The sequence below is a fragment of the Myxine glutinosa genome, chromosome 2 (assembly GCF_964187855.1).
Source record: "Myxine glutinosa chromosome 2, kmMyxGlut1.1, whole genome shotgun sequence".
Taxonomy (NCBI): Eukaryota; Metazoa; Chordata; class Myxini; order Myxiniformes; family Myxinidae; genus Myxine; species Myxine glutinosa.
Window position 1 is genome coordinate 4,614,581 of NC_136262.1, and position 17,462 is coordinate 4,632,042.

At 43.7% G+C, this 17,462-nt stretch overlaps 1 protein-coding gene across 1 annotated transcript in view; it reads right to left on the bottom strand.

Annotated features, from left to right (window-relative positions):
- Positions 1 to 17,462, bottom strand: part of IQGAP1 (IQ motif containing GTPase activating protein 1) — a 236,125-nt gene that overhangs the window by 21,822 nt on the left and 196,841 nt on the right. The window contains exons 24-36 of the mRNA XM_078772909.1: positions 16,378 to 16,530; positions 15,447 to 15,610; positions 15,049 to 15,273; positions 14,777 to 14,917; positions 11,592 to 11,676; positions 10,992 to 11,224; positions 10,674 to 10,806; positions 10,434 to 10,536; positions 9,875 to 9,998; positions 7,679 to 7,766; positions 3,939 to 4,148; positions 3,553 to 3,716; positions 3,295 to 3,429 (exon numbers count right to left, since the gene is read on the bottom strand). Coding sequence (XP_078629035.1) covers positions 3,295 to 3,429; positions 3,553 to 3,716; positions 3,939 to 4,148; positions 7,679 to 7,766; positions 9,875 to 9,998; positions 10,434 to 10,536; positions 10,674 to 10,806; positions 10,992 to 11,224; positions 11,592 to 11,676; positions 14,777 to 14,917; positions 15,049 to 15,273; positions 15,447 to 15,610; positions 16,378 to 16,530 — 1,958 coding nt within the window. The remainder of the gene's footprint in view (positions 1 to 3,294; positions 3,430 to 3,552; positions 3,717 to 3,938; positions 4,149 to 7,678; positions 7,767 to 9,874; positions 9,999 to 10,433; positions 10,537 to 10,673; positions 10,807 to 10,991; positions 11,225 to 11,591; positions 11,677 to 14,776; positions 14,918 to 15,048; positions 15,274 to 15,446; positions 15,611 to 16,377; positions 16,531 to 17,462) is intronic.

Here is a 17,462-nt window from a genome sequence, read left to right on the forward strand (position 1 = left end):
AAAGCGTTCAGAATCATTGGAATCTCCCGCGATGAAGCTATCTCCGAGGGCCTTTCACTTACTCACCGCAGGCAGGTTGGTGGTCTTTCCGTCTTCGACCGACTCCTCTCCGGCCTTGCTCCCCCAGGTCTCTCTCTGGGCTCTGAACCCCAAATATTCCTTCAGGTCGCACAAGATCTGCCTGCAACCCTCTTATGGTTAAACTGCCAAAATCAAGACTCTCTATTCACCTTCACTCCATCATTCCTCTTTTCTCCCGCCTCTGGAACAAACTACCCCACTCCGTTCAATCCCACTCCTCCCTCCAGGTCTTTAAAACAGCTGTTCACCACCATCTTGTCTTCCCCCATCCAAAACCTTGATCTTTTCTACCCCCGCTAATTTCACCCCAAATCCACTTTTTTGAAATACCAACTTCTTTCCTGAAAGTCCTTGGTGTCCTTGTCTTTTATACTTCTCCAACCCCCGTCCCCCTTCCCACGCCTCCTCACCCCAAGCCCTCTCCCTCCCATATATCTCCCGATGTCCCTGCTCTCAAATGTTGTGTTTGTGTGCTTCCCCTTCTCTCATGTCTACCGCTCCCCTTTTTATATACTTTGTTTGTCTGTTTGATTTGCTTGTGTGATAAATGTTAGCTCATTCACGAGCCTCGATTCTGTATACAAAAAAAAAAAAAAAAAAAAAAAAAAAAAAAAATGCTTAACCAACAGGTACACCAATCAGTTTCATGATCAACACTTAACCAACAGGAGCACGCATCAGTTTTATGATCAATACTTAACCAACAGGAGCACGCATCAGTTTTATGATCAATACTTAACCAACAGGAGCACGCATCAGTTTCATGATCAACACTTAACCAACAGGTGCACGCATCAGTTTCATGATCAACACTTAACCAACAGGAGCACGCATCAGTTTCATGATCAACACTTAACCAACAGGAGCACGCATCAGTTTCATGATCAATACTTAACCAACAGGTGCACGCATCAGTTTCATGATCACTACTTAACCAACAGGTGCACGCATCAGTGTCAGGATCAATACTTAACCAACAGGTGCACGCATCAGTTTCATGATCAATACTTAACCAACAGGAGCACGCATCAGTTTCATGATCAATAGTTAACCAACAGGTGCACTAATCAGTTTCATGATCAATACTTAACCAACAGGTGCACGCATCAGTTTCATGATCAACACTTAACCAACAGGTGCACACATCAGTTTCATGATCAACACTTAACCAACAGGAGCACGCATCAGTTTCATGATCAATACTTAACCAACAGGTGCACGCATCAGTTTCATGACCACTACTTAACCAACAGGTGCACGCATCAGTTTCATGATCAATACTTAACCAACAGGTGCACACATCAGTTTCATGATCAATACTTAACCAACAGGTGCACACATCAGTTTCATGATCAATAGTTAACCAACAGGTGCACGCATCAGTGTCAGGATCAATACTTAACCAACAGGTGCACGCATCAGTTTCATGATCAATACTTAACCAACAGGTGCACACATCAGTTTCATGATCAATAGTTAACCAACAGGTGCACGCATCAGTTTCATGATCAATAGTTAACCAACAGGTGCACGCATCAGTTTCATGATCAATAGTTAACCAACAGGTGCACTAATCAGTTTCATGATCAATACTTAACCAACAGGTGCACGCATCAGTTTCATGATCAATAGTTAACCAACAGGTGCACGCATCAGTTTCATGATCAACACTTAACCAACAGGTGCACGCATCAGTTTCATGATCAACACTTAACCAACAGGTGCACGCATCAGTTTCATGATCACTACTTAACCAACAGGTGCACGCATCAGTTTCATGATCACTACTTAACCAACAGGTGCACGCATCAGTTTCATGATCACTACTTAACCAACAGGTGCACTAATCAGTTTCATGATCAATAGTTAACCAACAGGTGCACTAATCAGTTTCATGATCAATACTTATCCAACAGGTGCACGCATCAGTTTCATGATCAATAGTTAACCAACAGGTGCACTAATCAGTTTCATGATCAACACTTAACCAACAGGTGCACACATCAGTTTCATGATCAATACTTAACCAACAGGTGCACGCATCAGTTTCATGATCAATACTTAACCAACAGGTGCACGCATCAGTTTCATGATCAACACTTAACCAACAGGTGCACGCATCAGTTTCATGATCAACAGTTAACCAACAGGTGCACGCATCAGTTTCATGATCAACACTTAACCAACAGGTGCACGCATCAGTTTCATGATCAACACTTAACCAACAGGTGCACGCATCAGTTTCATGATCACTACTTAACCAACAGGTGCACGCATCAGTTTCATGATCAACACTTAACCAACAGGTGCACACATCAGTTTCATGATCAATACTTAACCAACAGGTGCACGCATCAGTGTCAGGATCAATAGTTAACCAACAGGTGCACTAATCAGTTTTATGATCAACACTTAACCAACAGGTGCACGCATCAGTTTCATGATCAATAGTTAACCAACAGGTGCACGCATCAGTTTCATGATCAACACTTAACCAACAGGTGCACGCATCAGTTTCATGATCAACACTTAACCAACAGGTGCACGCATCAGTTTCATGATCACTACTTAACAAACAGGTGCACGCATCAGTTTCATGATCACTACTTAACCAACAGGTGCACGCATCAGTGTCAGGATCAATACTTAACCAACAGGTGCACACATCAGTTTCATGATCACTACTTAACCAACAGGTGCACGCATCAGTTTCATGATCAACACTTAACCAACAGGTGCACACATCAGTTTCATGATCACTACTTAACCAACAGGTGCACACATCAGTGTCAGGATCAATACTTAACCAACAGGTGCACTAATCAGTTTCATGATCAATACTTAACCAACAGGTGCACTAATCAGTTTCATGATCAACACTTAACCAACAGGTGCACACATCAGTTTCATGATCACTACTTAACCAACAGGTGCACACATCAGTGTCAGGATCAATACTTAACCAACAGGTGCACTAATCAGTTTCATGATCAACACTTAACCAACAGGTGCACTAATCAGTTTCATGATCAACACTTATCCAACAGGTGCACGCATCAGTGTCAGGATCAATAGTTAACCAACAGGTGCACTAATCAGTTTCATGATCAATAGTTAACCAACAGGTGCACTAATCAGTTTCATGATCAATACTTAACCAACAGGTGCACGCATCAGTGTCAGGATCAATACTTAAGGTGCCAAACAACGTACTGGCTGGGCTGCAGGTCATCAATGCCGAGGATTATGCCCTTCTCGTGGAGCCGGGCGGCTGTGTAGCGCAACGTCGTCTGCTTGGCCTTTTTCCTGCCTTTCGCGTCTCCACGGTGGACGGCCTTGCCCGTACTCCTGTGAGCAGTCGTCACATGATGGGGTGGGCTTGTCAGGAGGCCTTGAAAAGGAACCCATACAAGTGCTTCCAAGAATTATATCAATTGTAGAGTTCATTAAGTGGTATTTGGGAGCACATACTTGCCACGGTCCAAGTTATCCAGGCAAGTTTTGATATACTTGTTATAATAATCGGCTTGCTCGTGGCAAAACTGACTCTTCATGTTTAGACCATTGAACGTCTGCTGCAGTTTCACCAGCTCGGCCTTGCGCCGCTGGCGGTACCTCCTCTGGTTGCGGATATCCTGTGGAGCAGATGGAGAACGGAGAAGAAATGGCATTTGCGCATTACAATAACCCATGTTCTAAAAAAGGACTACAACCTCAAGATGTTGCTAAGATCTGTCCACCCAAAGATGTTGCTGCGAAAACGTAAATTAGAAGCTTTGTTGATGGAGTCGGGTGGATGTTGTCCACGTTAAGCGTTATAAAAACCCGAAGTGCAATGCGATTTGTTGTGAGCAAACCTTGGCAACGTCGTTGATCAGATATTGATAGTTATTATCTGCCGAGACGATGCCGGACGATTCGAGAATCTGAAGACTTTTCACGATCTCTCGCTTCTTCTGCCTCAGCGACTGTTCCGAGTCCATGAGAGTGTTGCTGCTCTTAACCTTCTCGGGCGTTTTGGCCTCTTGCGCCACACGTCGCTGAACCAACCGTTGGTGCTCCAATTCCTGATGTTGATAAATAAATAAAGAAATAACAGCATGTGCTTGAGCAAAGAGGAAATCCGATTTAAAAAGCTTAACCACAAGTCGTTAACAGATTTTGCAGCTCCCACTACGATAGACACATTTACACGCGTCGTCGAGTACTTGCATAACAGACCAAGACATCAGTGGTCAGACAAGTGCAACAGACAATATTTAAGACAAGGGTAATATGGTTAAGAAAGAGAAGGCCATTAAAAATGTTTTAACCAAAGATAACCTCAAAAAAAAAATGAAGTCCACAAATGATGAGGTCAACAACCAAATCATCAACATTTTGATCTAGAGCAAAGTCGATGCTGTGCCATCACCATTCCTCACGCTTCCCAACTAATGCAAGATAAAACATGGCAAAAACTTCCACCGGGAATGACCCACATCAAACTTGGTTGAAAAATAAAAATTCCCCATTTTGAACCCTGTAACACCAAGTCCCCACCTAGGGCATTAACCGGGGGAACCATCACATATACCATCAAATGAACCATCAAATCCAAAAATACTGATTCACATATTTTAGGCGTCCCCCAACACAAAGTTTATTCTGAAGAATGTTTAAAAATGTGCACGTAAATACATTTCTTGGTATTAAACCTTTGACCTCGCCCCAAGGGGAGGGGCAAAAAAACTACCACTCTTGCACCTTCATTCAATGTGGTAATCACAACTACCAAGTTTGGTTAAATTCTGCCCAACCGTTTGCGAGGAGATAGCGTGACGGAACATACAGATGATTACAATATACTCCACACCCCCGCCCCTCCCCCCACTCCAAGTGTCGGCTGGAGTGATGTAAATCTCACCGCCATTGGACTCTGGAACATTGTAAACGCGTTCTCTGGAGTTATGAATCACGCTTCACCATCTGGCAGTCCGACGGACGAATCTGGTTATAGCGGATGCCAGGAAACCGCTACCTGCCCAAATGCATAGTGCCAAATGGAAAGGTTGGTGGAGGAGGAATAATGGTATTGGGCTGTTTTTCATGGATCGGGCTCGACCCCTTAGTACCAGTGAAGGGAAATCTTAACACGACAGCATACGATGACATTCTAGATGATTGCGTGCTTCCAACTTTGTGGCAACAGTTTGTGGAAGGCCCTTTCCTGTTTCAGCATGACAATGCCCAAATGCCCTGGTGTTGGGCTAGCGGCTAGGGTGCCGGCTTAGGATCCTAGGATCCTGGGTTCGAATCCCGGTCGATCGCTGAATTAACGCCAGGGGGGTTGACTCAGCCTGTCATCCTGCCGAGGTCAGCTAATTGAGTACCAGTTCACTGGTAATTCCCTGTTTGTCGTTAAAAGGCGGCAAAAAGGGTTGGCGGCAGGAAGGGCATCCGGCCGTAAAACATTGCTTCAAAAAGGGGACCAAAAAAAACAACAACAACCACGGTTCCCGAAAAAGGCCAACCCCCGCTTTGCGGGGAAAAATGGCCTCTAAAGGTGGTTATTTATATTTTTATAATGCCCCCGTGCAGAAAGTGAAGTCCATACAGAAACGGTTTGTGGAGATTGGTGTGGAAGAACTTGACTGGCCTGCACAGAGCCCTGACATCAACCCCATCGAACACCTTTGGGATGAATTGGAACGCCGACTGCAAGCCAGGCCTAATCGCCCAATATCAGTACTCAACAATGCTCTTGTAGCTGAATGGAAGAATCCCCACAGCAATATTCCAACATGTAGTGGAAAGCCTTCCCAGAAGAGTGGAGGCTTGGCACAAGATGGCTTCGGGCGCCGCGCCTGAAGAAGCCACCGGCGTGAGGCAAGCAGACAAGATGGCCTCCTTCGCCTCGCACGTGGCATCCTCCAGAGCACCACAGCCAAAACCTCCCTCACAATGCAGCCCATGCAGCCAAGAACTCCTAACTCTTCATTCAAAATCACTCCAAAAGCTCTCCTCACAATTGCACACAATGGCCAAGCTCCTTCAGCCCCAGATCGAGAGAGAGACGTGCTCTTCCTCTTCTCTCCAGAAGCTTCTCAATGACGTCACACCGACCAATGGCAAAGCTCTTTCCAAATCACTCCACGGTCCTCTTGGCCAATCATAAACTTTGGGGCGTGGCCTCACGCCTTCTTTACTGCCCACCGATTCTCCGCCTCTACTGGGTGGGGCCTGCCTATGAGGTCCAATAAGGTGGGGCTTATTGTCTGGGAACCTGCCTGGCTTGCATTGGACGGTTGTTGTGGTTTAATGGAGGTTTTCATGGCCGGCCTTGTCCGCAAAACGTAAAGGGAAAGTCAGAGGGAAATCACTTGCTGGTGAAAACTAACCTCAATCCCTAATTATCACTGCTTCACCCCTCGTGTGAAGACACAATCTTAAACTATATTTTCCCTACTAGTCAGGTTCACTGTGTTTTTTCGTTCAAAATTTTGGTAGATTAGCAAAATTATACATTTCTGGAATACTCAGAGCATGAGGAATCCAAAAATTAATGTTTACATTTGCGTAGACACCTTTGCGAAAATGACACTCAGGACAGTGATGAAGATCTGTAAAAGCATATTCCTGAACGGTATAGACCTCGTAGATCCTGTGTATAGGACTTATAGTTCAATCTGATACTACCTATAACTTCCTATAACAACCTATAACTTCAAAGGACTTGCAATATCATGTATTATGTAATACAGTTATATCACAAATATAAAGACAATGGTTTTCAATTACCTTTGTTTGTTGCTTTTCTATAATCCTGAGCACTATTTTGAGGCCTTTATTGGATTCCTCGACCCAGAAAACATAGGATTAGCATATTTAATTAAGTCTCTAGGTTGACTAGAAGCCGAGATCGCGCAAAATATGTATTTTATGGCGGCCATTTTCAAAATCCAAAATGGCGGCCATGCAGGTGTCTGTGCAAATGCCAACATTGATTTTCAGATTCTCCATGCTCTGAAGATTCCAAAAATGTACAGGTTTGCTAATCCCAAAATTTTGAAAGAAATTATATTTGTTAACATAGTGAACCTGACTATACTTAAATACATCGAGATTTCTCCTACGTGTCCACGGTCCATGGTATAATTATACAATCCTACCTTTACTATGGGATTCCATAATCTACCCCCTCAAACATAACACGCACGCACACACACACACGCACACGCACCTTTTTCTTTCAATAGATGTATATCGAAAAATGCACTCGTCTCCCGACTCTTCCTGTTCATTGTGACAGTGGCAGTGGCATATGGCAGCTGCGTGATCAGTTTATCGAAAGATTGGGCTCAAAATAAGATTGCAGAACGTGACTTGGTTCCGCTCGGCCATTCAATAAGATCTGTCATGTGACCGCTAGCACGATACTCGTTTGGACCGGAAACTTCGCCTGTAACGGTAACACAGGGCTCTGGACATGGAAGCCGACAAAAACCTCCCGAGACGATTAGTTATCGCTTAGCGACTCACCATACTGGACTGGAGTTACCCACATGTGGCAACCGTAGCACTATGTGTATATGTGCGTGTGGGGGTGCTGGCTCACCTGCTCGTTTGTCGCTGGGGTTTGGAGTATTTCCATCAATGTATCGCCAGGTTGCACACGGACTGCATCTACAATTTGCCTCTTCGTTCTGACAAGGTTGCACAACAGATTATTTAATTAACAAGCTTTAGTCTGGAGAAAAATATTGGGCAGTCAACCCTTCTCAAGATGGAGATACATTCTCAACCAATCGAGTTGGCATTCATCTAAAAACGTGATGATGGTATATTTTTGTTCCCAGAATGAAAGAGGTTTCCAAGAATTATGAGAATACAAACATTTAGCCTTTATTACAAAGGTATCATACTCGTGATGCTTTTCACAGACATGAGCACTGTCTATCCTGATTCGTTCCGTTACCCTTTCCATACATTCTTCATGAATGGTGTGGAGACTTGTACGAGTAAATCACAACGTTATCCCATCAATAATCATCCCACACAGATTGGAAATCACAGCGAGAAGAGAATTATCACTCCAATTGCAAGGTAGGTGCTCAATCATATTTTCAACCACGAGACAAAACAACGAATCAATCCTGAGGAAAACATGACAATATGTTGCCTCAGTAACATTTTATCAGAACCCCCATACTCTACAACTACCAAGCACAACTAGAGATGTCAGTTTTTCCAGGGAGATGGTTTCTGCTCACAAGATTCTGTGACAACAAAAGGTGGGATTTAACCCTCATATAACCCTCATGGCCTGTTGAGGACACATCGTTTTCCGGTACATGTCCAAATTCCTCCATAAACCACAGACGAGTGCTATGTAAAAGTACCATTCTCATCTCATCCAGATTCCTGTTTGCTTATCTATCTGAAACAGAGTTGACTACAATGTCAAATGATCTACCTGGGTAAATGCAGGAGATGAAGTTGCTTGCAGCCACCCAGGGTGGTACCACCAATTGTCCCTTAACAGCCTTTAGGAGAACATTATCACCTGTTGTTGGCCTTATGGTTAGGGCGGCGGGCTTGGGATCCTAAGGTCCTGAGTTTGAATCCAGTTGAATCAACGCCACGTGGGGTTGACAGCCTGTCATCCTTCCGAGGTCGGCAAAATGAGTGCAAGATAACTGGTTATAGATAGGCATTGCATCAGTGGCAGACGTGCCCACAGAAATGATGCAACCAGCAGCCACGTGGCTGCACACGAACCACCCACCAGGAGAACGTTGGTTCTGCCAGATTGGTGGGAGGTGGAGGGGAGGGGTCGATTTTGGGGATACTTTCTGCCTTCGAGGTAGGGCTCCTGGGTCTGAGGTATCTGCTAAACCTGCTAGAGGGTACTGTTGGGAGTTGGTGTTCCACAGGCTTGCTGCCAGAAAGCTAGAATCCCGAACCCGGATGTAGTACCCTGGGAGATTGCCCCATCGTCCGGCGAATAATCTCAGGTCCCCTTATCTTCCAGATTGAGATTGGAGGTTCACCGAGCACAATAATCCAGAAGGCCCTTTCCGAGACCACGAGTTTGCACTGTTTGTGCCATCTGGAATGCTCTTTGTTTGTCTGCAAAATCGTCCCTTGCTGCCTCTATTTTACTGTGGGCCAATCATCTGCTCATCATGATTATATTTTCTCATTTTTGTTTTTTTTTGGGGGGGGGGGGGAGGTGGGAGGGTGGGCTCTTGTTTTTTGGTCTCCAAGTCTCACCACTTCCTTCCCATGTTAATGAAATAATTACAACCACAATATTGTTTAAAAAAAACCACCTTTAGAGGCCATTTTTCCCCGCAAGCGGGGGTTGGCCTTTTTCGGGGACCGTGGTTGTTGTTGTTTTTTCGGTCCCCTTTTTGAAGCAATGTTTTACGGCCGGATGCCCTTCCTGCCGCCAACCCTTTTTGTCGCCTTTTTACGACAAACCGGGAATTACCAGTGAACTGGTACTCAATTTGCCGACCTCGGAAGGATGACAGGCTGAGTCAACCCCCCTGGTGTTAATTCAGCGATCGACCGGGATTCGAACCCAGGATCCTAGGATCCTAAGCCGGCACCCTAGCCGCTAGCCCAACACCAGGCTCCACAATACCACAATATTGTTAAAGATGGCGATAAATGGTTTGCTGTATAATATAGTCTAACTCCACATCTGTAAACGAAGGAACGCAAACACTAAACAGCACCCAGTTGAGCTACGACAGGGTGTGACCAAACAAGTGAGCGAGCACGATTCAAAACTAAAACCACTTACTTTAACAAAAGGCTCTTCATGTTGGTATCATCGCCTTCCAGCACCTCAAACTTGTTTTGTAGAGTCAGAGAAAGATCTGTTTTACCCAGGTTTGCCTCCTTACCCGCATTGGTTGATCCTTCACCTGTAGTGCATTGAGTGGAAGCGTGTTTGTGTTTGGGTGTGCATATGGAGGAGGTGGGCGGAGGAAATATATCAGTTATCTTGCTGATTTTTCAGATATATGTACTAAGAAAACGATACACAAGTTTGCTGGAAAATGCACAAAGTTTTGTTTCAAATGCAAAATGCATGACGAAGAGCTTGTGTTTGACACTGGTGGCAGGTATGCCGCACCTTTGGTTTACTCAAGAGTACATTTTATTATCCCACTTTGCCATAACATGGACCAGTGTGGCTTGCTTTCAAATGTCTCATTTCCCTGGATACTTTAGCACTCTGCAAATACTTGTTTGTATTTTCGAAACGGAAATCAGAGCACACTTTATGAAAGCAGATAAAACAAAATGGGCAAGGACCAGTCCTCCAAAAGGCAAGTCCAAATTAGAAGGGCACGTACCTACGAGGAACTCTACACTAGGTTTCTCGCCCAGGTCCTGTAAAAGCTCGTGCAGCGGGTCATTGTGGTCGGGCGCAATGGCATCCTCATGCTCCAGCAACAGCTGCGCATACGGCACGGTGGAATATCAAAAATATTTGCCGTTTATTCTGGCACAACAGGTGCAAGGTGACGTGTACAAACCAGTCGGGTAAACCCACTTCTACGCGAGACCGAGTGCACTAAGAACACTTCACTCACCGAGTGCGTGTCAATGAGCTCGCCCACAGTCGTATAGACCACCGGCTTCGTCAAGGTCACGAGGTCAGAGAACTCGTCTATGTTGAACTTCTCCTCTGGCTCAGGAACATCACAAGCAGCCTGAAAAAACTTTCTGCACATACAGAAGGCCACACGCTGAATCGATGATGGATGAAACACACAAGACTAGGAAAAACAGCAAGCATATGAGCAATGCAACATCAAACTTATGTTTATCAAAAACTTACGACTGAAAAAAAACAACTCCAACATTACAACATCCTGCATTCGTGTCCTTCAAATGCATGCGGAACACACCTGAACTTGATGTAGCTGCTGCTCAAATAATCATTCATCGATGCCAAATGAGAGTTCTCGCCCTCAAAGCACTTCCCAGAGGCTGCAAACTGCAAAACCTTGGCAATGGAGCCCAGGTTCCGTCGTTGGTCTGAGGATAGCTGTCCTCCAGCCAGCATATCGATGATGTAAAAACCATCGGGTGCCACAATAGCTGGATTCATGTACCGGTAGTAAAGGAGGTTCCCCACAATCTGATAAAGGCACAGAAAAGTGTTACTGTGAACACCTCTTTGGTAACCGTTTGTTTGATAGACAGCAGCTCTTTAGCTCGGCATCAAAATCAGCAGCCATGCATGTGCGGGTGCAGACATTTTGAAAAAGATGAATTTGGAATGAAAAGCAGTTGTTAAACACACACATCCACAATATTATACAGAGAATAAATTTATTTTATCTCACTTTGCTCAGCATCTCAGGAAAGCCTTGAGGTCAAAAGGCAGAAAGGGGTTTGGAGTAAGAAGAGTCATCAAATACAATAAAACAGTCGAGGAATGCGAGTAGGATAAAAAGACCACCAGAGGGACCCTTGGATCAGAAGGACCGTCTGCCAGTCATTACCTTAAGCAGCTCATCTTCTGTGGCGTCAGGAAATTTCTCACGCAGTGAGTCCCTGAGTACTTTGGCAATGCAACACATTCCATAACTAAACCCACACACAACACACGACATCAATGGAAACGTCATGGATTCAAGTAAATTCATGCTGACCAACAAAACTTAGATTGAGCAAGGACAATTCAATGGGATCATTCATTTATAATACATCACAGCATTTTAGAAACAGTGAATCCAGACACAACACTTACACAAATACAAATGCGGTACAACTGATGACACCAAACAAAATTATGCCTAGGTCCCCCGTCGGTGAAGTGATGCGAGTTGACAAAGTGGAAGACGCAGGAAACATGGAAGAGTAGATAATATTTGCGAGTGGGTTGGAGACACACCCACACACCAGATTAGAAGTTAGTAGTTCGTTTATTTTTCAAGATATTCTGCTCACAAGGTTCAGACATATATATGGTGGCGGCCATCTTGGATTTTGACGTGGCGACCCAATTTTCAATAGCGTTCTTCCTTATGCTGAGATACACCCACACACCAGATTAGAAGTTGGTACTTCCCTTATTTTTCAAGATATTCCGCTCAAGATTCAGACATACATGGCGGCGGCCATCTTGGATTTTGACGTGGTGACCCAATTTTCAATAGCGTTCTTCCTTATGCTGAGATACACCCACACACCAGATTAGAAGTTGGTACTTCCCTTATTTTTCAAGATATTCCGCTCAAGATTCAGACATACATGGCGGCGGCCATCTTGGATTTTGACGTGGTGACCCAATTTTCAATAGCGTTCTTCCTTATGCCGAGATACACCCACACACCGGAATAGAAGTTAGTAGTTCATTTATTTTTCAAGATATTCCACTCACAAGGTTCAACGCATGCACGCACACACGCACGCACGGACGCACGCACGGACGGAGGGGAAAACCAAAGTCCCCCTTTCGCTCTGCGGTGCGACGGGGGACAAAAACCAAAATAATGAATACAAAAATAACACCACAAAAAAAAATTAACCAAACAATGAAACAAACCAAACAGTGAAACAACAAACTAAACAGCAAAACAACAAACTAAACAGCAAAACAAACCAAACAGTAAAACAAACCAAAGAACAAAGCAAACAACGAAACAATCAAACATGGAAACAACAAACCAAACAACAAAACAAACAAAACAACCAAACAAAACAGTGAAACAACAAACCAAACAGTGAAATAGCAAACCAAACAGAACAACAAAACAACAAACCAAACAGAACAACAAAACAACAAACCAAACAACAAACAAACTGGGCATCCTCCGTCGTGCGAAGTCCTTCCTTGGCACACCTGAGCTCCTCACCACATACAAGGCTTTCATCCACAGCTCAATGGAATACTGTTCTCCCCCTCTGGGCTGGTGCTCCTGCCTTACACCTAGCTCGTCTTCACGCTGTTGAAACCAAAGCTTTCAGAATCATTGGAATCTCCTGCGATGAAGCTAACTCCGAGGGCCTTTCACTCACTCGCCGCAGGCAGGTTGGTGGTATTTCCGTCTTCTACCGACTCCTCTCTGGCCTTGCCCCCCCCCAGCTCTCTCTCTGGCCCCCAAATATTCCTTCAGGTCGCACAAGATCTGCCAGCAACCCTCTTATGGTTAAACTGCCAAAATCTAAGCTCGCTGCTCACCTTCCCTCTTATCTTTCATTCCCCTTATCTCCGCCTCTGGAACAAACTCCCCCACTCCCTTCAATCCCACTCCTCCCTCCAGGTCTTTAAAACAGCTGTTCACCACCATCTCTTATCTTCCCCCATCGAAAACCTTGATCTTTTCTACCCCCGCTAATTCACCCCAGATCCACTTTTTTGAAATACCAACTTCTTTCCTGGAAGTCCTTGCAGTGTCCATGTTTTATACCTCTCCCACCTCCCCCCAAGCCCTCTCCCTCCCACAGATCTCTTGATGTCCCTGCTCTCAAATGTTGTGTTTGTTCCTTCCCACTCTCTCCCCATCTTGTCTACCACTCCCCGAATTTTGTGTTTTATGTGTCGGTTTGACTTTTTGTGTGATTAATGTTAGCTCTTTCACGAGTCTCGATGTTGTATACAAAAAAAGGCCCCCCAAAAAACCCCCCAAAAACAACAAATCAAACAGCAAAACAACAAACCAAACAGAACAAAACAACAAATCAAACAGCAAAACAACAAACTAAACAGCAAAACAAAAAACCAAACAGCAAAACAACAAAGCAAACAACAAAACAAACATTGAAACAACAAAATAAAACAAACAACAAGGGAAACAATGAAACAACACACCAAACACGGAAACAACAACAGGAACAAGGAAACAACTAAGCAAACAACAAAAAAAACAAAGCAAACAAGGAAACAACAAACCAAAGGAAACAAAGCAAACAAGGTCACAACAAAGCAAACAAGGAAACAACAAAGCAAACAAGGAAACAAGAAGCAAACAACAAAACAAGCATTGACACAACAAAGCAAACAATGAAACAACAAAGCAAACAATGAAACAGCAAACCAAACAAAGAAACACTCCAAAAAAGGAAACAACAAACCAAGCATTTGAAACAACAAACCAAACAAGGAAATGACAAAGCAAACAACCAAAAAAACAAACAAAATGAAACAAACCAAACAAAACAACAAACCAAAAATAAAACAGCAAACCAAACAAACAATAAACCAAACAATGAAACAACAAACCGAACAAAGCAAGTAACAGAACAACAAAGCAAACGATGAAACAACAAAGCAAACAACAAGCCCAACAACCAAACAAGAAACAAACCCAACAACCGAACAAAACAATAAACCAAACAATTGAACAATAAACCAAAACAAAACAAAGAACGAAAGAAAGAATTAAATGGACAATGTAAAAAAACGAAGAAACCAAAAAAGGCCTGCAGTTAAGATTAACGAAATAAATAGATTTATGAACACAACTTCACTTTTTAAAGCAATGATAATAAACGATAACAACAATGATGATAAAACATCGAACACTTTCAATCGTACACCATTTAGAATACAATTGCGGACAATAACACAATTAATTTTAACGCTTGGAAACGAGTACAAATTGCTTTTTGCTTAATCAACAATAGCTTAGAGCCTTAAATGTGGAATGAGAAATGCATTGCAATGGCCCAGATGTCAACATACGGAATGTTATCCTTCGATGACGTGATCGACACGAGGAACTTGTCAGCTGCCATGCGTAGGCAACGGATGGAGCTCTCCATCCTCTTTTGCACTTCCTCGTGAGTCATCGCTTGTTCTGGTGCCACGTCATATGGAAGCTTGCTGAGAATGGAGAGATAAATGCATCAATCAAAAGTTAAATAAAAACACACAGACATTTCGAATTATGCCAGGTGGAGAACGCATGACCTCAAAATTGTCTCGCCAAAAGGTACACCAAGTTTCCTCCATACCTTGCTTCTCCAGTGTGGCTCTCCATCTGGTTGACCCACAATTTGTAGACCTCCACCGGATTGGTATTGATGTTCAGTGATTTATCCTCCAGGATCTCCTTGACGAGTGGTGCGAGCAGCTTGCGCATGGCAGTCTGTCCACGGTGTCCACGGTTGTAGCTCAGGACCATCTTGATCACAGTTGGATTTCCTGTCACGATGTCTTGGATCTGATCTACCTTTGACCTGTGGGACATCGGTAAATGCTGTGGTGCTTTTACGATCTGATGAATGTTTAATCTTGGTATGGGTAATGGAGGGGGTTTTGGAAGCCTTGTACCAGGAAAAAAAAATGAGGAATACAATTTTTTTTATAAACATGGATGCAAAATAGCTGCTTTGAGTTGTAATGTACTTACTTTATCTCCTCCTCAAGTGCAGTTTTGAACAGCTTCAGTAACAAGTACTCTTCGCGCAGATTTGAACCATAGTTGTAAAGGGAGAAGATTACAGTGTCCATGAATTTTGTAGAACGGTTTTGAGGCATTTGGAAGATGAGCTTGGCCAGATACGTGGGGTGTGTCTGGGGCACAGTACAACAAAACACGTGGTTTGAGACCCAGTGATGATGGAAGTGGCTGCATGGGAACTAGCGATGCCCACAAAGCAAATAATGAATCTTTTCCCACCAGAAAAATAAATAAATTAACGAAATTACTATACAACCTCCCAAGACCACAGACTCGTACAAGGTCATGGATTTTAGCTTCAGTATAACCACCTTTAGTATAACCAAGCTTCAGTGATCTCTTCAATTTGTTTTTGCCCTTTCGTCAATATGATGTAAAATTACAATTTCCAAAGCACTTGTGTGGATGAAAAATACACCAACATACAAGTATAGCATGGCGTTGGCTTAGCGGTTAGGGTGCCGGCTTGGGATCCGAGGATCCTGGGTTCGAATCCCGGTCGATCGCTGAATTAACACCAGGGGGGTTGACTCAGCCTGTCATCCTTCCGAGGTCGGCAAATTGAGTACCAGCTTGCTGGGATGAATGATCACGGTGTGTACCCCGATTTAGAATAGGTACACCGTATCCCTGCGCATCGTAAGAGCGTGACCAAGGGTTGGCGTCAGGAAGGGCATCCGGCCATAAAAACATTGCCTCAAACAGGGAACCATGATCGTCATGGGGCCCGCAAGGCTAACCCCCGCTCTAGCGGGGAAAAATGGCCTTAAAACGTTCATTCATTCATTCATACTGATCCAGTCAGTATATAACCAAAGGAAGTCTACAGTTCTTCTTTTATCACGACTTAAACCCAGCCCTAAAACATTCATGGCGCCACCTGCAGTAGGTAGAGGAGGTGCTGGTAGGCCTCAAGTTTCTGACGTTTCTCCTTGCTCAAAGACTTGAGGCCTTTCTGCTTGTCAGCTGACATCAAATCTTGCACCTGATCTTTGGTATTCTTTTTGAGCTTCGTGCTGTGGCTCACCACATCCTGAATACAAATTGCAAAAACAACATGCACAAAACATGGTTACATTTATGGGGGAGGAGAGAGGGGATGGGAAGAGGGAATAAGTTATTACAATTAAGTTATAGACCCTCATGTGTGCGTAACGTACCACACAGAACTTATTTTGCATGTAATATGGCCAAGTGCATAGGGGCAAGTTGTCCTGTTACCCTATTGATATACCAGCTTGGCTCGGCTCGCTCCGCTCGCCTCACCACGCGTCGTTACTGAGGAACGGGCTTATTTTAGCTGAGGCTAATGACTGCACCTAAGTTGCTGTGTTGTCATGATTTACACCAATCATAATACAAACAATTATTTTGCACAAATGTATTTGTTATGTTTGTGATATTACATTTTTATAGGCAATTTAGGTTGAAGATTTAGGTTGAATGTTTTTTTTTCAAGAAAGAACCCCTCAGCACATACACAGGGGAGGGGTAGGTGCAGACTGGAAGTTTGGGACGATTACACCTCACCACCACGTAATTCAAAACATCTCACCACCACGTAATTCAAAACACCTCACCACCAAGTAATTCAAAACACCTCACCACCAAGTAATTCAAAACACCTCACCACCAAGTAATTTAAAACACCTCACCACAAAGTAATTCAAAACACCGAACCACCAAGTAATTTAAAACACCGAACCACCAAGTAATTCAAAACACCGAACCACCAAGTAATTCAAAACACCGAACCACCAAATAATTCAAAACACCGAACCACCAAGTAATTTAAAACACCGAACCACCAAGTAATTCAAAACACCTCACCACCAAGTAATTCAAAACACCTCACCACCAAGTAATTTAAAACACCTCACCACCACGTAATTCAAAACACCGAACCACCAAGTAATTTAAAACACCGAACCACCAAGTAATTCAAAACACCGAACCACCAAGTAA